General features: G+C 50.8%; 1 protein-coding gene across 1 annotated transcript; it reads left to right on the top strand.

Annotated features, from left to right (window-relative positions):
* Positions 1 to 12069: 12069 nt before the first annotated feature.
* On the top strand, positions 12070 to 20248 carry CIMIP5 (ciliary microtubule inner protein 5). Its single transcript, XM_019749750.3, has 3 exons — positions 12070 to 12515; positions 13559 to 13598; positions 15383 to 20248. Exons 1-3 carry the CDS (start codon positions 12298 to 12300, stop codon positions 15572 to 15574), a joined length of 450 nt encoding a protein of 149 aa, XP_019605309.2. The 5' UTR covers positions 12070 to 12297; the 3' UTR covers positions 15575 to 20248.
* Positions 20249 to 20768: the final 520 nt, after the last annotated feature.

Genomic DNA, 20768 nt, shown 5'->3' with positions numbered 1-20768 from the left:
GGAAGGTCCGGCCCCTGGGGACACCTTGGGACAGCTTTGAAGGGCTGTGATAGCCACAGAGCTTCCCCTGGGATGGGCGGGGACCCCACTGATGGCATCGCTGACCCGCTTCTCCCTCCTCCCTGCTGCTCCTCCCACAGACGCTGATATCAGGGCGCTGCCCCACAAAGCTGCCTGAACCCTATTCTTTGTCTCAGCATGAGCATCCTGGGGGACCCAACCTGCATCAGGGACCCACCTATGTGGGCAAGTGGACCCACAACATACCACACTTGGCAACATGAGGGTTCCCCTCACAGCCACGCAGTGAAAACACAAGCTTGTTCCAAGGATGATGGCTTTGCCCAGAATGTTCCAGAAACTCCCCCTGTGGTTACTGCCTCTAGATTCCATGACTGGGAACTTCCTCCCACTGTCTATCCCAGTTTGGTGACCTCCTGGTGTATAAACTCTGGCCTGGGTGACTTTTAGCCATTTTCAGTTACTTATTCATTTCCCCATCCACAGGAGGTTAGCTGGGCCCCAACTGTGAGCTCATGCTACACGCCCATGACAACCAGGAGCTCAGGATCCCAGCTCCCTGACCTTAAGCAGCTCTGGTTCAGGTGGGGGAGAAACACAGACAAGCAAATGCCTGCAATACAGAGTGACGGTGTGACAGAGGAAGTCCCAGGCTGCGGTGGGTGGAGGTCAGAAAAGGGAAGAGGGAACCCAGAGGTGGGGAGGCCAGGAAGACTCCTCAGTGACAGTGACATCCTGAGTCCTGAGGGGTGATGCTTGTTCTGGGAAGAGGACACTACAGGAGCTCTTGACATACCTTGGGAATGACAGCGGTTTGGTGTGGCCAGAGCAAAGGGAAGACAAATGAGAAGCAGTGGGGAGGTCAAAAGGGAGGGCAGATGCCAAACTGTGAAGGGCAACAGGTGCAAGCCGAGGGCTCTGGGGAGGCAGAGGGCATTAGTGCCATGGGGTTGGGTTGGGTGGGATGGCTCACTGGGTGTTGAGGGGGTTGGTGGTGAAGGAATGGAACTCGGAGGGTAATGAAGAGATGGGAACCATGGAAGAGGAAGCTGCACCCCCACACCTGGCGCAGGCTCTTAAGTTGGTCCTCAAGCAGTCCTTTGTGTCCCTTACAGTGAGGGCACCATTGGAAACAGCCCTAGAGGTGAGTTCCTGGGAGGACACTGTGCTTTATGGGGACCCTCTGATGCACCCCATTGTTTCATAGTCACCACCATGAGTCCTGAGCCAAAGCAACTCCCATCTGTGATCAATAAAGGGAAATTCCATGTCACAATGTGCCGCAGATTGTCTGTCACTCAGCCTTACTCTTGGGATTCAGCATCAGAGCTTCTAACAGCTGTCTGCACTACCAACTAAAATATTAAAAGAAATATTTTCGTGTTACGGAACTTCAGTCTCTGCTTTGCCAGAATCTTGCTGTTCGTTTGCAACAATTTTCTGGGCTCCTCGGAAGGCTAAGGAATCAGTCCAAGAGGAGAGTTCGAGGAAAGGCCAGAGCAGCGTTACTGATCCACGTATAAACAGCCGAGCTACAGCTGTGACTCTGTGGCTGTTTCCTGCATGTCCTCACGACTCTGCCATCGTAAAGTCACCCTCCCAGCTTACAAGAAGAAGTGGACGTGAGCACAACATTGAGACATCAGGGGAAAACCAGCGAGAGTGCCAAGCCTGTCTCCATGGAGAGCCCCCAGTGAGCATGCAAGTCAGACCTCTCACTGACCTGGGCCCCCTTCTGTCCAGCCGTAGTTTTTCCACACTGCTGCAGCTAGAATTGTAACTCAAGGTTAGAAGCTCCCAGAGAAACTCTTTAGTCTAACCCTTCACCTTATTTTACAGATGCAAAAACTAAACCAGAAGGGGCAAGTACTCTGTACATAGCAAGCAACAAAAATAAAATAAAATATTTTTAAAGGATTGATGAGCGCCTAAATGAAGGTAAAATGAATAAACAATTAAATGCCACAAGTTACAGACTAGCTGGACGCAGTTCCCCCCACTCCTACTCAGGCTGTGGGATTTGTGGAAGCGGCTGGTATGTGGCCTCTTCCTCCTCTCCCCTTTCCTGGTCCAGATGTTTCACCTGAATCCTATTCATTTTGGGGGTGTGGGGCTTATGTTTTTTCATTAGCTCAGTCCTTAGCCTTCACTGGATGACCTGACTGGTCTACTGATGTAACTTCAGCTCTCATCTATACATTCTATCACCAGACTGCTCAAATCAGAGGAACTGCAATCTCCAGATGAGAAAGAGATAGAAAAATGTTCCTGGTCATGTTCACTCGTTTTACATTTTCAGAACTAAGCAGTTCATAGTCCAGGAAAGTGCAAAAACTGGAAGGCCTCATCACAGGTCAAATGCAAGAACACAGAAGAAACCAGGAGAGGAAGAAAAATATTAGTAGAGTGAAAAACAGGGAAATGCCATCCAGTGTACAAGAATGGGGACAAGGTGAATTCCAGAAACAAACTAACAAATCTGATGAATTTTGAGCATGATTCCAGGATGGAGAAATTTTGCAATGACAAGTAAAAAAGGAAGGAGCTACTTGCTGGGAGCCAGTGTGCAGACACTGAGGAATGGGTCACTCTACACTTTGATAAGGTCATTAGGTTGACAGCCCTGAGGAAGGCATGGAGCTAAATCATCTTATTTTTAGCAAGAAAATTGTCCACATCGTTCCATAAGGGAGGCAAATAGTTGGGAAAAATATGAATGAAAAGTTAGGAGAGGCAAAGAATAAGATGAAGGACCAATATACGTATATCCAATAGGTTCTGGAAGGAAAAAGCAGAAGAAATGAAGGACAGTCTACATGTAAAAGGTTAGTGAAAGAATCCTCAGACACAGGAACGCAGTCTCAAGCAGGATGTCACATCTCAACACACCACAGTAAAACCACAAAAGATCAAAGACAAGATCTGAAAAGCAACACGAGAGAAAAGGCAAATCCCCTCAGAGCACCGAGCATCAGGCGGTCGGCCACCATAAACCAAAATACAATGAAATATTTATTTCCGAAGTTCTAAGAAAAAAATTACTGTGGAAGGAGGACTGTATGCCTAGCGGAAAGATAATTTGAGAATGATGAAAAAATAAAGATATATACAGAAAAACAGAAACTAATGAATTTTCCAATACATCTTCAGTAGAGGAAATGTTTCAAAAAGAAGAAAATTGAACCAGAAGGAAGGACTGAAATGAGCAAAGAAAGTTGTAAATATGCCAGGAAAGCTGAACAAGCGGTGGCTAAATAAAAGTTATAATTAATTTGAGGGGTAATAAAACAAGGTAAAACTAAAGCATTAGTCAAAAATACCATGTCCAATTGGATGAGTGATTATAGTGAAAGCATTCTAAAATTTTTGTTTTTTATACAAAATGTTTGGGAGGGTAGAAAAATTGCAAAATGTTAGTACATTTTGAGTAAAGTACATATGAGTAAACTGAGTAAAGTACATATGTTAAAATTTTAAGGACAACCACTGAAAAACAGGCAATTTTCAAAGAGCTAAAGAAATGGTGTTTATTTCAAAATAATAAAGAAAATGGAAAATTTTAAAAGCAAACAGACTATCTGAAATAAATTGTAAAAAAAATTCAAAATATCAATAATTAAATACAAATGAACTAAACTTGCTAGTTAAAAGAAGTTGTCAGGCTAGATTTTTAAAAAAATTTAGGACAGCCTCATATGTTTAAGAGATCCACCTAAAACATAAGGACTCACAGTTAAAATAAATGGATGGGGAAAGAAATAGCAGGCAAATATTTACGAAAAGAAAACGAGTTTAGTTTTATTAATAGGAAAAAAAGACTGTACTTTATAAGATATCAAACTTATTACCTAATGATGAAAGGTGATAGAAAGTTATAATACTCTTGAACCTCATACACCTAACAACACAGCCTCAAAATAGCTTAAAACCTATCCTGTCAGAACCCTGGTATCCCATTCACACAGAAAAAGAACTAAGCACACTGAAAAAACAGCGTTGTGAGAATTCGGGGAAATGCTGAAGGCAAAAGTGAGTCATTAAAACAGAAAGTGCAACTTAGAGTGGGTAGTAATTATTAACGAGAGAAACACCCACCACACATCATGGAGCGCAGGCCTGGCCTGAAAGTCTAAATACAGCTGGGCTTTTGGAAGCTTCTGGACCACTCTGAGGTGAAGGATCCTTTGAGAAGCTGATGAAACCTACAGGTCCTCTCCCCTCCCCAAAATTGCACATCTGCAAAGAGCATTACACATGATACCAGGGGTATCACAAGACGCCCTGAAGGACAGCGCTGAAAGTTTTCATCAGCTGAAGATGAGGCCCCTGGAATCCATGTCATGGGAGGAATGTCTAAAGAGACTGCGAGCTCGTCCTGGAGAAAAGAGGACTCACTGGGGGTCTGAGCGACATCCCCAACTACTTGGAGGGCCATCATGACTCTTGTTCTCGGCAGTTCTAAGGAGGCAAAATGCAGGCCAAAAAGGGAAGCTCAGAACCTCTAAGAAAGGCATTTCCAGTGGAGAAGGTACCGAGCTCTCTGCAATGGACATGGTCCAGCAGAGGCAAGCTGGGGAGCCTGCAGAAGGAACCGCTGCCTCCAGGGGGATGCTCCACGCCATGACCTCAAGCTCCCCTTCCACGCCCTTGAATTCCTAAGGCTCAATCAGGAAAGGATCATGTGTGAGGCTATTCCTGCCTCCCTCCTTCCTTCCACAAGTGTTTACTGAGCACCTACTACACACCAGGTTCTAGCTGGAGACGCATCTGTAGTATTTTACCTCTAGTGAGGGAAACAGACAAGGAATAAAATACAAGAGTGATAAATGCTAAGACAAAAATAGAGTGAGGAGACAGAGACTGCCAGAGAGCTGAGTGGGGAACTTGTTATTAGGGGGTTATGAAAATGATCATTTGTGAGCTGAGACCTGAGATGTAGGAGCCAAGTCCACATGAGGGAGTTAAAGGGTGCAATAAGCAGGAAGATGGAAGGTGGGGCCAGCCCGGAGCTGGTGCACAGGTGCAGTCATGAGGCCGAGGGAAAGTTCCGTCTGGGTTTCTATTGGGAACAACGATCATGTGTTGGCTTAAATGAGCCCCAAGGCTTTGATAGCTAAGATCTGTATAATCACTGAGAAAGCGAAAATTAGCCCTGCTGGCAGGCACACTGAGATAAACAAGGTTTCCAATGGGACACGATTATGCCAACAGAACAAAAAAACACAAAGAAACCCCAGCAAGACCTTGCTGCAGCTGCAAAAATGACTGACACTCTCTCTTAGGGGTTGCTGGTCACCGGGCTGCTTTCCAAAACGGCCTTCACTTCCTCAGGGGGAGCACACCCCCTTGCTGCAGCAGGACAAGCAAACCCAGCACTGAGAACTACAGGAATGTGCTTGGGGCGACTCTCCTGCAACACACTCATCGTAATAATAGCAGGCCTGATTCTTACCAGCGGCCAGGCGGTTCACTAAGAACTTTATACCTAATTTGTGACATTTCATGTTCGACATAACCTTTACAGTGACTGTTATTATTACCACCGTCTTCCGAGGGAATAAAACTCAGACAGGAAACTGTGAAGGCAGCGGAACAGGGACGTAGCCCCAGCCTGCCGCATAGAGGAGTTTGTGTTCTCACAGGTACTGCACAGCTCTCTGCAATGGGGGCGCTGGCAAGTGCCAGTTAGGGCAGGTGCAGAGACTCCCATCCAGGTGGGACCCCTAAGTGCTTGCTCCTAGGCTCTGTGTTTTACCACCTTTCCACACATAAAGTCACTAAGTGAATTTCACCCCAATGCAAAATGCAAGAGGCATCTGAGTCTAGGACTCTTGTTTCCAGGAGAATGCATCCCAAGACGCAGACGCAAACACATCCCCCTTCCCAGTAGGCACTGAGCACTCTAATGAGGGAGAAGCCCATCATTCAATCACGCCATTAGACTTCATAACCTGGCGCAAACATCCTCCTGGACGGTGCAACTGTGACATTTTCAGGGGCTCCCGCAGGGCCAGGCTGGGTTTGTGGAGTCTCCCGGGGACCCTTCCTAGTGTACAGATCCCCCACCAGTTTGTAGAACCAACATATCTGAAGCAGCTGTTGGCCTTTGCAATAATCAAAACATGGCTAATATGGGCAAAATAATAAGCAGGAAATTGTGAAAGTTCCATCAGTAAACAAAATATTTTTCTTCCCAGTTTGGTTTTGCAGCCCTAAAGCTAACTCTTGTATACCCCCTACCTTTTGCTTCAAATATTACTTCCTCCTCCAAATCACTGTCAGAGATTATGCTTTAACAAGTCTTCCTTCCCTCCCTTGATTAGAAAAGAACAGAAGATTCCCACTTGGAAAGGGAGTAAAGAGTTGTGAGAAGAGGGCCCTAGAACACGCTGTGGGATGGACCCCAAGCTGCACGGCTTTCCAGCCTGGAGATCGCGGGCAAGTCAGTTAAGCTCTCTGGGCCTCTGCTTCTTCATTCATGAATCGGAATGAAGACAAATGAGACAATAGCCCAAATTCACCCAGCCCTGGGGAACACTTAGGTGCCCAAAGGCCGTGTCCTGCCACTTGCCATGCAGGCTGCATCTCTCCCAGCCTCACTGCCCTGCAGACCTGAGAACGCAGACATCCACCATCCTGTCTCTGTCCCTCCGTCTCTGAAAACCAAGGAGGGGGATTCCCTTCCGCCCTTCCCCGCTTCACAACCCCAGAGGTGACAGCTCTGTGGCCCTCAGGCGTCTGCTCCTCAGGGTTCAGACCTGGAGAACATCCAAGCACAATGCTGCGCTGCCTCCGCATTCCCACTGCCCATCTAACCCCTCTGGATTTTAGTTTCCTCACCTGTAAAATGGAGACAGTGAGAACCCGCCTGTATCAGTCAGCGCTCGCCAGTGAAACAGAAGCAAAAGGATGTACGTACAGAGATGTTACAAGGAACTGGCTCACACAGGTACGAGTCCCAAACCCACGGTTGGCAAGCCAGACACCCGGAGAGCCGACGGTGTAAGTTCTAGTCCAAATGCTCGGGCCCAAGAAGAGCCGATTCTTTAGCTCAAGTCCAAAGGTTGGAGAAGACCAGCGTGCCAGCTCAGCACCCAGGCAGGAAGAGGTCCCTCTTACTCAACCTTTCTGTTCCTGTCAGGTCTTCAACTGACGGGACAAGGCCCCCCGGCATGGGGGAGGGGGCATTTGCTTTACTCAGTCTACCAAGTGGAATGTGAACCTCACCCAGACACACCCCCAGACACAACTGGGATGATGTGTAACCAAATGGCTGGGCACTGCGTGGCCCGGTCGATGATACATAGAAGTAACCATCACACCACCTCCTTCAGTTGTTGTGAGGGTTAAATAAAACATTCAAGTACCAAAAGTCGTACCCGGGATGTGGTACCCAGCACAGCAGGACACTGGTCTCCGGACCCCCCGTTTGCCCAAAGCAGGACATGGCATCTGAATGAGGCTGGTCGTCTTCTCCATGAGTTGTGGGGGGTCATGTCAACATGCCACCTAGTTCAGGAAGCCTGCTTCACCCCAGCCCACCCTCTGACTTCCTGAAGTTTCTCCTGCCCCGTGCCCGGGCCAAGGGATCCTTGAGTTATAGTGTCAATTTCCATCCTGTCTCCACATCTAGTCTGAACTGCTCCCAGGTCATGTCCACACCTGAAACTGCTTGTGCCCCTCATACCACCAAGCAACGACCCATCTCCCCACCCACCCTTGCAAAGTCTTGCCAACTGTCCTAAAGGTGAGGAGCCATTTATCGAAGGCTCTTCAGGTGCCAGCCTCTGGGTGGGGTACTTTTGTCACCTGTGTTGTTTCATTTCATTGTCACGCATCGTGATGCATTTGAGTAGGAGTCTCTTGTAGGGAGGGGACCACTGAAGAAAACACCATCACGTGCTGCTTAGGTGACAGCAAGTGCGGGCTTTCGAGTAGGAGAAGCTGAGGATCTAGATGGCGGACATCCCTGACGGAGGCTGTGCCCTCGGCCCAGGCCCCTCATACCACCAGGCGGAGGCAGCACCTGCCCTCCTAGGCCCTCACGGTGTGCACAGCTATAAGCAGCTGTCCCCGTCTCAACCAAATCCATCCGGGGCACCCACACCACCAAGCACTTCAGTCAGACCTCCAGTCACAGCACTTCCTGGCCGGCCTCCTCCTGCCACTGCAGCCTCACCTGAGGGTCAGGCGGCTGAGACCACGGTCACCCCCTGCCCCAGCAGGACAGGGCAGCACCAAACGGAGGTCTCCCGGTTTGGGGGGACTCCTACTCTTTCCCCTGCCTGCCTGGCCCCAGAACCCACATGGCAGGCAGGCCATGGGCCAGGCGTGGGGCTTCCCAGAGAGACAGAAGGACAGGGGACAGACAGCCAGGGTTACAACTCTGCAGGCTAGGGTCTCCTTGGACATGCAAACTGAGAGCTCCTGAACCAGAGGAAGGAGGTGCTCACCTTCGGGGCTGGTCAGAGAGGGTGGCACCTACCTTTGGCCTTGAACCGTGTGAACACCAGAACTTCCCCCTGCCGGCTACAGCCCCAAAGATCAACCTCCTCTGCCCAGTGAAGCCCTCCCAGGCTTCGCCCTCCATCACCCACCCAGCATCCTATGCTGCCACGAAAGGCTAATTCTCCCTGAACGCCCCCAGCAACTCGAGCTCTGTGGCCAGCACGGCCTCAGTCAGAGACCACCTGGGAGACCACCAGCCGTTGCCACAACCATCTGGGCCAGCTCAGCTTGGCAGGGCTCAGCCTTACTTGCTGCTTAATGTTTAAAGTATAACACCCTGCCCAGATCCACTGCCACCTAAGGGCTTTTTCTCTAGCACCTGTTGCCCCCAGGCTCTGCTGTGTTCCTTCATGGACACCTTCTCCCAACGTGACACTCATTTTCTGCCTTAAATCAGAAATGGCCATAGTGTCCGAAATCTTAGAGACGCCTGTCTCCTTTCGGATGCTTTGAGATGGAGAGGTAACTGCTGATTTCCGACTGGATGGAAGATGCAAAGCTACAGTCTGCCCCCTGCTGCCCAGGATGTGTGTTGCAACCATTCACAATTCACTTCCTCTTTTTCCTAAAATGCATTTCGCTGCAGAAAAAATAAAAATGATGCATCAGAACATTTTTTCCAATACTTAAAGTGTCCCCACCTCCCAGAAATCCAGAGCCTTCAGAATATACACCAGTGAGTGTATGATGTAGGTAGCTGAAGTAAAACTGTTTACGTGGGATGCTTTTCCTCTTCAGATAATAGTCTAAGAGACAAGGAACGGCAGGCAGCAGAGATTGGGTTCTGGCACCGCATGTGCTGCCCGTGGGATCAGTGAGGGTCGTGGTTTTCCTGAGCCCCCAGGTTCTGCACCTAAATCCAGATAGGACCAGCCCCCCCAAGGCTGCCATGATTCAACAAGAAATGCACGTGAGCACACTATCAAACCTGAAGAGTGATACGACTGCTATTTTTAATGTAGTCGTAGTTATCTATCAGGGAAGACTTAAATTATCTCCCAGAGGCTAGATTGGTATTGACAATGTGGAGGCTAATTGCTGAAAATTATCAAGGAGGCTCCTGGGGAACCAATGGGGAGTAGTTAATTGTTAGCAGCCACACCACAGCCCTGCAGTGGGCAGAAAGCACAGGCCCCAGACGTGAGGCCTGAGTGGGTTCCATTGCCAGGCCCTGCAGTTGTTCCCTATGGCCTTGGACGAGACACTCAGCCTCTTGAAGCTTTTGTTTGCTCATCCATAAAACGGAGCTGACACTATTCATTTAATGAGATGAAATAATGGTTGAGGATAACATTCGTAAAATGTGTGGCACACAGTAGGGGCTGAATACAAGATAGTTTTATCCATAGTATATCCCAGAAGAAGTCTGAATCCATATAATGTCATGAGTTTAATCATTCCACCCTAACCCCATACGGTGAAGTCCTAACCCCTAATACCCCGGAGTATGGCCTTATGTGGAAATAGTCCTTGCAGATGTAATTAGTTCAGATGAGCTCACACTGGAGTAAAATGGGCCCTACCGGTGTCCTTATAAAAAGATGGCCATGAGAAGACAGAGACACACAGACGGAGGCCATGAGGTGGTGAAGGCAGAGAGTGGTGTGTGCGGTCACAGACCGAGGGCTGCCGCATTGCCCAGCAGCCACCAGAGCCAGGAAGAGACAAGGAAGGCTTGTCCTACAGGTTTCACAGGAAGCCTGGCCTGCTGACACCTTGATTCCAGACGTGTAAGCAAGCCAGCTTCCAGATAACCTTCTTCAATTAACCCTGAACCCTTACAAATGGACAGACCCACTGATACTGATGGAGTATCCACTCCACAGCCAGAGCAGTGTCCCTCAGGACTGTTCTCACTGTGCTGGGGGCGCCGACACCAAAGAGAGACAATGACTACCGGGAAAGCCTGCTCCTGGGCCCCAGGGTCCCACACGGTTCATCTTTTCTGAGAAAACTGCAGTCACTGAACGCCAGCCTGTCTCAGCCCAGCTCCAGGAGGAAGAACAGGAGAGACAGAGTCCCAGCACCACAGCTTCTGCTCTTGGGCTAATGTCCAGGAGGCCACACTCCCTCGGCCCCTTCCTCCTAGCTGGCCGCTCTTTGAGGCCCCGTGGCGCTTACCCACGGTCCTCCAGCCCAGCCATCTGCCCAAGCCCAGTGTGGGCTATACCACTTCCTCTACATGGAACATGGCCACAGTCCCCTCGCCTGCGTCTTGTCCCCTGCCAGCTGCTTCTTTACCCTGCAAAGCCCTGTGGGCTTACAGCCAGCAGTGTCTCCCGTTGTGCACACACCCGCCAGCCTCAGTGCTTTGCCTCTTCCCCTAACTTCCCCCAAATACCAGGCTTTCTCTTGCATCCAAGCTTTTGCACTCGCCCCAATTGCACCACCTGGCAAATCCTTTTCATCTATGAAGACCCAACTCCCTAGTGCCTCTTACATGAAAGCAGAATCCAGAACAGTCGCTCAGGGCTGGAGCACAGTGTGAGCGCGGGTGTGTTGGCTGAACTTGTCCCCACACCCTAGGGCACCTTGTACATACCTCTGTGTCCTCCGTGTGTCTATTTCCCAGTTATGCAGAGAAGAAGCACCACATCCAGCTGGATTGGCCACAGAAAACTTTCATGGAAGGACCTGGAATCTGCCAACACAAACAGTGCATCGCAAGAAGCCAAGAGACCTGGCAGCTGGTGCACAAGCCATGAGCGGGTGTCAGAGGCGGTCAGCTGGGCCAGTACAGGAGCGGCCTGGGGCTGCAGAGCAAACTCGGGCTGCCTGAGTCAGAGCAGCAGCAGCTATAGGTTCTGAACATGACTCCTCCCCTCAGGGCCTCATTGCTTCCTTCAGACCATCTAAAGTTAGGCCAAGCTTCAGTGAGCAGTTGAGTGACCTTGAGCCGTCACTTAATCTTGCTGCTGAGGGCCTCTGTTTCTCCACCTATAGAATGGGACTGGAAATTCTTGCCGTGGGTGGTTGGGAGAGTCCGGCAAGAGAAAGGGTGGTGCTTCGTAAACCCTCCAGGTTCACACGGAAAGAACAGATTAACTAATCATGCAGTGTCACTAATTTTCCCTCACCTGGCATGCACTAGGCCTGCTTCTATCATCCCCAGAGAGAAGCATCATGTGAAAGCACTCCCACCATCTTGTGTAGCATCCACAATGGGGCGGATCAGGGTTATTATTGCCCTTTCACCTGCCCAAAAGGACAGGGTGCCCAAGGTCAGGTGACAATGACAGAAACTGAGTGCAATCCCCAAGTCCTCTCTGGGAGCCAGGTCTTTCCTCCCTGCCCCGGAAGTCAGGCCTTTGGCCCCCTTCCCCTCCCTCATGCTGTATTGAATTCTCCAGCCAGGGGGCAGGGGGCAGAGCTGCGGGGCAGCTGAGCTGGACATGGCACAGACCCAGGAACTTTCTCCAGCCCACCGCCACCCTGGGGCTCAGATGTGCCTCATACACATACACTGCAGCTCCCGCCTTCCTGGGCACAGTGGGGAGCTGCCCTGTTCCCAGGGCAACAGTCAACACAAGTAGGAGCTTGAAACACAACTGGGCTCAATTACTTTCCCAGCCTGGAAGGCTTGATCCTCACAGGCCACGCTGAGCTCAGGGTCCCGCGGGGCAGTGAGGAGGACCCCTGCACGGGCTCTCCTGGGGTTAGGAGGGAGGGTTATCCTGGGAGAGGTCCGAGCTCTCTCTCTCTCTCTCTCTCTCTCTCTCTCTCTCTCTCTCTCACACACACACACACACACACACACACACACCCTCCATGGAGGGCCACTCCACCTCTGGGCTCCAGAAAACCACATCAGCTGGGTACCGACTGCCCTCCACCAGGCCGCCAACCTTAGTCTCCCCCACTGCCCGGGGTGGCCCCATGGTGGGCAGGGGACTTGCTAGTGGCCTGGCCCTGGGGGCTGATGGTGTGCAGCAGGACCAGCTGTGGAGAGAACTCCTGGAGGCCGAGAGGCGGAGCCAGCAGCGCTGGTGAGTGCCCTGCCCTGCCTGCCCTCCTCCCTTGCCCTCCAGTCTGACTCAGTGTCTAGGAAGCTTCTGGAGAAAGAGAAAACAGAGGGTGAGAGGGAAGCCAGGCAAATTGCATTGATGGGAAAGTGCTGGGGCCAAAGGACAGAGAGCACTGAGGTGGGGCGACGGGGAGGGAAGGTGAGAGAGCCCAGCCTGGGCCAGACAGACTGAGAGAGTGGGAGGGAGAGAGAGGCAGGGCTCAGGTAAGGGGCAGTGCAGCCCTCCTGGTTCATTCTGGAATCCCAGCACAGACTGCAGGGGGGCGACCAGGAAGCTGGGACAGCAGTTCACTCAATCCAAAAATTCCCAGGAGAGCCGCTCTGTGGGGCTGCAATGGGGACAAAACATGCCAGATCCCAGCTCCACGGAGCCTTCCTTCTAGGGCCGAGTAGCGATAAGCAAGTAGGGAAACAGCTGAAAGCCTGGAAAGTGGCTCTAGGCCATGGGGCTCAGGGGCTGTGAGGTCTGGGGCAGAGGCTATGTTTATTATGTGTGTTATACAATTGTCTGACTTTTCACAAACGGATTAAAATAAAAACGAAATTATCAGTGCAAGTAATGCCAGTTTCCTCACTGTCGCTCCCTGTTAGTCCTAAACCTCCCCACCTTCCTCTGCCACACACACTGGAAAGGTACAAAGGTTTGAGGAAGTGAGAACTGGTCCTCACATGTTACTTGGGGACCCCCACAGTGGCCCGCTGACGAGGCAGAGGTACATGGAGACGGCACCACTGCTCTCCTTCCGACTCGGCTATACCCTCCAGCATTCTAGTTTCCACTCTAGGACAAGCCACTGCTTATTGAAATGCTTCTTCATTTTATAAGATGTAGCATAAATAAACACTCAGTAGATACATAGCATTCGTTTCACCTAAAAATGATGTTAATTCCTCCATGATGGAATAAACGTGTTAGTGGCATCGGCTTATTAACTTGACACAGAAAAGCCATTTGTGAAAATGTCACAGGAAGAACTCACATGTCCAACGTGTGTTCCTTTCCAGGGCTCAAAATTGGAGTTTCCTGAAAGACCATGACCTCCTGGTAAGATGTACTTGCACTTGGCATGTGTATTCACTCATTTAACATTTGTGTCTACTGTGTGCTGGATGCTGGAATGTACAGAGACAGATAAAATACAGTCTTGTTCCAAGAAGCTTAGAGTCTGGTGGGAAAGAAAATACTTACGTGGAGCATTTAGAAATTAATTCTTCCCAGGGTTTCTTGACTTTATTAAGATGTACCTACTGGAAATGAAGGGCAGCTGCAGCTGAACGTTACCCCGATGTGAGGACATCAGCAGTGCACAGTGATGTGTGGTGTGCCCCATGTGGAGAAGGGCTTTGGGAGAAACACTTTGCAAACTCATTCCTGCCTCTAGTAGCACCACCTCCAATCAATCCTACTTGAGTAATTTTCCTAAACTGCAAAACTGATCATATCTCTCCCCGGCTTAAAATCCTTCAGTAAATCTGCAGTTTTCAGGGTGGTTTCCAACACATCTCGAGATCTAACCCCTCCTCCACTGCTCACCCCTCCCTGACCAACCCACACTCTTAGCCATGCCTTTGTGCATGCTGTTCCCCTCCTGAAATGCCCTTCCCACCTTGTCAGCATGATGGACTCTTATTCATCCCTCAGGACCCCACTCAGGTGCCTCCTCTTCTGAGAAATTTCCCCTTCTTGAGTGCGCTTGACCAGATCACTCTGTGCTTCTGACTTGACTCACCAGCATATGTAACCCATTCCTTTGGTATAGCATGTCATGTTGCAATGATCGATTTCGCCTGGTTGTGGGCTCTCTAAGGGAAAAGGCAACGATGACTTCATCCCCGCACCCGCACCTCCAAGCACCCAGTCAGTAAAATATCACGCAGTTTGTGCTGGATGAGTGAGCAAATGGGACAATGAATCCGGCCATAAGAAGAATGGTCAGAGAACCACCTGGAAAATGAGCAGGGTAGAGAGTCAACCAAAGTGGTGGTGGCCACGCTGACACCGACATTGTGTGGTTTAGGGAAGGTGTCACGTTTTCATTCTGGCCTTGCTGGATTGCTGTCTTCCCCCAGATAGAAAATTTAGTTCGTGGGACCTGAAATCCTACACTGAGCTCCTGGTCCGGGCTTCTTCCAGCCTACAGAGCCCTTCCCTGCCAAGAACGATGTAGCAACCTGAGCACTGAAACCTGCATCACACCCAACAGTGGGGCCACCTCAGCACGGACTTTCCCAAGTAAAAGCCAGGATCTCATTACAAACTGGTCCTGTCACTTCTAGTCCACACGAAGAAGCAAAGTTAACCATAAACAGGGGTAGGGAGGGCTGAGGATTTTGTCCCACTCATCGGATTGTTCTGAATCCCTACATTGACCGACGGATTCCTCCATCAGTTACAGAAGTCACTAGATAAATAACCTGTGGCTTATTCATAGAAGTTGCAAGGAGGAGTGTATTGCAACACACACAAAAACAAGGACGAATCTCGCAAATGTCCATGAGAGAAAGTAGCCAGAGGAAGCAAGATCCCATTAAGATAAAGTTCAAAACCAGGCCGAACCACAACCCGTGGTGTCAGAGGTGGAGATCAGGTCGCGTTGGGGGTGGAGGTGTTTGGGGTGGAGGCTGATGAAGGTCTAGCTCCTGGTGCAGTGGGGCTACACGGGCAGGCTCACTGTGTGGGAGGTGACGGAGCTGTACGGTTATGATTTGTGCACTTTTCTGGGTGTATGCTAGACTGGAAGTCAAAGTTCACTGAAAAGTTCAACCAAATCTATGGCACTGCCACTGTATGTGAAGCAGCATGTGACATGAACTGTCCCCTCTCCTCAGGGCAATAAGAAGGAACCTGAGAAGCTGCCGGAGCACGTGCCTTTCTTTTCTGACACTGTCCCCAATTCCACGAACCGGGTTGTGGGCAGCAGAGTGGACACGCCCCTGGGGAAAACCCTCATCAGCCTGGACTTCTGCTTCGTGGAAGGAGTCCGGAAGAAGAAGCTGGAAGATGAGCTGCAGCCCGTCTAGGAGGAGGGCTCTCAGGGCTGCCCCATGTGGGTTTTGTGAGTGGAGCAGGGAGCCTGCAGCTGGCCTGGCACCATGGCCCCAGTCAGCGTCCCACACGTGTCAGCCAGGGTTTATTCTCTCTGTGCCCCACACAGCCTCTATGTGGGCTCCATTGGCTCATTTTTATCCAGGAGTTTAGGGGACTCAAGAAACCTGCCCGGCAAGGTGGGGATTCCCTCTGAGGGGCCCATGAGGGAGCCCTGCATTGTGGTCAGGAAATTGCCTGGGTTCGAATCGTGTTCCTGACTCAGCAGCTGTGCAATGTTGGGCAGGTGGTGGGAACCCTCTGTGCCTCTATTTCCCATCTGTAAAATGGGTATTTGTTTTCTATTGCTGCTGTAACAAATGACCACAAACTGAGTGATTTCAAACAACACATATGCATTATCTTAGGGCTCTGGATATCAGAAATCCAAAATGTGTCACATTGGGTGAAAATCAAAGTGTCAGCAGGGCTGTGTTCCTCTCTGGAGGCTCAAAGCACCTGCGTCCTCACCTTTTCCAGCTTCTAGAGGCTGTCCACTTTCCTCGGCTGTGGCCCCCTTCATCTCCAAAGGCAGCATCACAGCATTTCCAACCCGAGAGGACCTGAGATGAAGTGGTGCCGGCTGCCCCGGAACCTGGTATCTGGATTCACTCCACATCCAGGAGCCCATCTCACACCTGACTCCCCGTGCTGCGTTCCCCTCACCGGGCCTCGATGATCCACAGCTGTAAAGTCAGGGAGGGGAGAGTCCAAGGGCATCACAGCTCCAGATTCTGTTCTCTGAGCGTGCAGTGAGTACTGCATCGCACAGGTCTGAGGCTCTTACACAGTGCAGTAGTTGGCTACAGTCCCCACAACAGGAGGCGGGGCTGGGACCCAGGCTGAAGCAGCTCTCTCCTAAGGCTGCTCCTGGGGTCACCTCCAGGATAAACAGAGCCCAGACAGGCAGAGAGAAGAGGGAGCCACCACCATGCAGCAGGACCAGGAATGTCCAACCAGGATGATCGCAAATTGGGAACAGCCTCCTTGCTTCAACGGATCCGTGGGATGACATAATGAAAGTCAAACACCTGGCACACAGCAGGCGTCGCACATTCTGGATGCTTCTGCAGCTGTCACTGCGGCTATCGATAAGCTTTTGCTGCTTGTCAGAGAGCTCGTCACTTCCCTATTTTGCTTTTCCTACGAGCAGTAACTGTCCACTGATTCGTAATCTAACCCGGGCAGAGGCCAGCGTGATTCCCATCGCATGTGTGACAGCAGAGGTATCTGAGAACTAGCCTAGTTTACTGAAACCCTGGAGGGACATTCAGTCAACTGCCTAGATTCCCTTTGAAAATAACAGCTGAAATCACACCTCAGCCTACCTGAGGCTCAGAGATGCTCCTCTTTTGTGTTCCCCGCATCTTGCCTGATGCATCCTTCTCTTCAGAGCCGTCTTCCCCTCCCTGCCTGATGCCGGCACACGTGTGCTCCATTTCCTCTCCCTGTCCTCAGACGCTACAGGACAGAGTCCAAAACTCATGAACAAAGGTTCACGGCCAAGAACAGCCGATTCCTTGTGTTGGCAGGAGAGTTGGGAGAGGCAGGGAGAGAGGCCGGGGAGGGCAGGAGAGCGCGCTTTGCCCTCTGTCATCACAGACAGCCAACCTGGTGGCCAGCAGCTCCCTGGCAGTCTTTGCCAGACTTCCTGCAGTCTTGGCCCCAGTGCCAGCCCTTAGCCCTGTGGCTCAGACACCCTTTCTTCTCCACGGTCCCGGGCCCTCGCCTGCTCCCACATCTTCTGAGCACCGGGAGCCCTGCTCTCTGGTCTGAGTGACCGAGCCCTTGGAGCTCCAAGGACAGAGCGGTGGGAAACCAGGGCTGTGCTGTCAGAGACTTCAGAGCAAACTCCCACAGACCCTGCAGTGGCCTGAGCCCTCCACCTCCAGCTTTGACACCCAAACACATCAGAACAACCCGTTGGACTGGATTTTCCCTCCATATTTCCCACCACTCCTTACCATCCCATAAGGAATAACAAACAGAAATCGCATCTTCTGACCAAAGCATCCCAGGTCCTGGTCGCAATGCCCAATGGTCTCTGTGCCCCATGCTGAGGGCACGGCAATGTGAAGCCAGAGCTGTGATAGTCAGCCAACAGTGAGGCTGGATGTGGCAGACACCCTGGCGGTCGCACTTCTCTGCTTAGTTCCTGTCAAGCAGGGGCACCCCCAGGAGACTCACGAGGCAGAAGGAGAAACGCCAGGGTCCTTCTTGGAGCACTGAGGACGCAGTGGTGGGACTTTCTGGGACAGCTGGGCCCAGCTGCTGTGTCTGTCTGTCAGTCCCCAGCTGGGCAGAGGTGGTGGCAGCTTCCTGCATGGGAGGCTTTCCTGGCGATGACAACAGTGGGGGAGGTGGCAACAGCAGCTCCCTCCCAGGGCAATTGTTCAGTGAGTTTCTGGAAGTTGTTCCTTGGAGAGGCTTCCTAAAATCTGCTTCCTCATCCTTCTGGTCATTCAGCCTAGTGTCTGGTAATAATAATGATGCTAACTAAAGAAGATTCCGTGGTCTGTAATCAAACCCTCACCAATACACTCTTCTTGTATACATTCCGGAACATTCCATTGTCTCCGGGGGCCATGTCTGGGTGGCCTACCCAGGACTCACTTTGAATTTACCATAGCGAGCTCCCTCCCAGGCATGGACATCTGTGACCCAAAGAAGAGTGGTGTGGACTCTTATATTCCCAAGGGCTGCGTGAAAGTGGGGTGGCCTGCTCTTAAGGCCACTCGATTTTTATAAGATGATGCAACGGAATCTTCAGAGCAGCCAACAGTAAAGACACTGCTGCACTTAGCCATTTGGCTCTTTGAAGATTAACTGCATTTTAGATCGATGTTAGGAGCAGCATTTCAAACTCACTGTGGTCCATTATGTACACGGCAAAAGTTTGGCCAAGAGACTCAGTATTGACGAAGGGGTCCCATAAGGAATGCAGTCATGCTTCTCAGCTCGGCGTGCATGCAAATTTGGGGGGTTGGTGAAAGGAAGAGTCTGGCTCAGCCTGTGTGTGTGTGACTGTATTACATGTGTAATGTACGTGAGTAGATACAGAGTATGTGTGCGTACATGTATATGTGACTGAATTAGGTCCTCAGATTCATATGTTAAAGTCCTAACCCCCAAGGTGACTATATATGAAGACAGAGCCTTTACAGAGGTAATTAAGGCTAAATGAGGTCATAAGGGTGGGGCCCTAACCCAACAGGACTCCTGCCCTTATAAGAAGAGAGACAGAGAGAGAGACAGAGAGACAGGATGTGCACAGAGAAGCAGCCACGTGTGGACAGAGTGAGAAGACGGTCATCTGCAAGCCAAGGAGAGGTCTCACCAGAAACCAAGTGTGGGCACCTTGGACTTCCAGCCTCCAGAACTCTGAGAAAATTAATTTGAACAGTTGTGGTGTTTTGTTAAGGCAGCCTGAGCTGACTACACACATGCACACACAGACACACGTATCCTAGCTCTGTCTCCTGAGAGGCCAGAAGCAATGGCATCTCAGGAACAACAAGTACAGTTAGTCCCAGGTCTTTGTGTCTAAACACCATTCTCTAGTCATGAAAAGGTTGAGGGGCTCCTTAGGCAAATGGCTGATTCCAGGGGAAGCCTGGGAGCGCTGGGCAACAGTCAGGGCAAGGCCCAGTAAGGAAACGCATAACAAATTGCTGGTGGTGCCAGTCCCTGAGAGCCAGCCTTCCGATGAGTGCCAGGCAGCTTTTGGTAGGTCCACCTTTTTGGGGAGAATACAGATGCACTGAGAAGTTGAGTGAATTGCCTAAAGCCACACACTTTCTAAGTGGCAGAGCGGGGGTCATGCAGCCCACCTGGAGTCTCTGATGGCACCAGATTTCAGGGCAGTGAGCCTGCACAGAGCAGAAAGGGCATCGTGCCTGGGCATGGAGACGGACTGCAGCTGCTGCTGGCTGTGTGACATGAGGCAAGCTGCCCGCTGCCCTGGAGCTCAGAACCTCACCTTAAAATGAGGACAACAGCCCTTCATGCCCATCCTCCCTCCCCTTCGCTTTTGAGCTTTTTAATATGGAACATGTCAAACCCATACAAAAGTAGAGCGTGCAGTGTAATAATCCCCCATGTCATTACCGTAACCGACTTCAAAAATGATCAACTCACAGCTAATTTTGTTTCCTCTACATCTCCACCCTCTCACCAAAACCCCCAATATTTTAAGGCAAATTCCAGACATCATATTTCATCTGTAAATATTTCAGGATCTCTAAAAGGTAAGGACTAAACGCGCGCGCGCACACGTCTTTGTTTTCCTCTTAAAGGTTTCCTTGTAAACATCCTGTTCTTTAGCCTTGGCGAGGTTCTCAAAACCTTGTGGATTCCTCCAGAGCAAGGGTCTGTTGGGCAGGTGAGGGCTGGAGCCCAGGGAGGATGGGGTGGAGAAAGGGGGAGCCTCTAATGCTTGGCTGAGGTTCAGAGGACAAAACTAGCAATGGTGGTTTCTGTCATTGCCTTTTTGTGGCTTTTTCTGCTTCATAGCCTGGACTTAATACCCAGGAGATTTTGAGAGCTTGTAAAATGCACCCCACCCCCTCAATTTGTGCCGCGTCTAAGCTACCTTCTTTTATCAATAGAAATTATTTTACCTCCTTCAGAAAAACGTTCATTCTGAAGTGCAAGGCTTGGGCGGAAAAGGACGGGGTGTGGGAGGATGGCGGGGGGGGGGGGGGGAGGATGGCGGGGGGTGCAAGGCCCAAGTCCCCAGGGAGGAAGCTTCCCGGGGCTGGGGAGGGGCGTTGTCACTCGCAGCCGCAGAAAAGGGCAGGAAATGAACCGCCCTGGAGGTTCTGGCCCCCACCCAGGACCGCGGCAAATCCTCAAGCTTCTCCAGGCCTGTTTCCCATCTGTACGTAAAGCGAGGACGAGCATAAACTAAACTGGGTCGTTAAGGTCCTTACAAGTTTTAATCTCTGAAGTGCTTACGGAGAAAAACAAAGAAAACACTTTTAGGGAGTGAAAAATCCCACAAAAATGGCCCATCTCCCCACGAGGAGTGCCTGCTTGCCCTTCCGGGGTTCAGTCTCTGCCCACCCAAGTCGTGGTACAGTGGTACTGCGTGTGCGTGTGCGTGTGCGTGTGTGTGTGTGTGGGGGGGGG

Source organism: Rhinolophus sinicus, chromosome 2, assembly GCF_057876585.1.
Source record: "Rhinolophus sinicus isolate RSI-liver-muscle chromosome 2, RSI-T2T, whole genome shotgun sequence".
Lineage (NCBI taxonomy): Eukaryota > Metazoa > Chordata > Mammalia > Chiroptera > Rhinolophidae > Rhinolophus > Rhinolophus sinicus.
Note: the sequence above shows the minus strand (reverse complement) of the source record. Positions and strands in the feature narration are given on the sequence as shown.

Excerpts from the sequence above, each read along its gene's own strand:
- CIMIP5 (XM_019749750.3), top strand. The coding sequence starts at position 12,298 with ATGGAGGGCCACTCCACCTCTGGGCTCCAGAAAACCACATCAGCTGGG. Across the intron at positions 12,516-13,558 it reads AGGCGGAGCCAGCAGCGCTG|GGCTCAAAATTGGAGTTTCC; the intron begins GTGAGTGCCCTG and ends GTTCCTTTCCAG. Across the intron at positions 13,599-15,382 it reads TGAAAGACCATGACCTCCTG|GGCAATAAGAAGGAACCTGA; the intron begins GTAAGATGTACT and ends CCCTCTCCTCAG.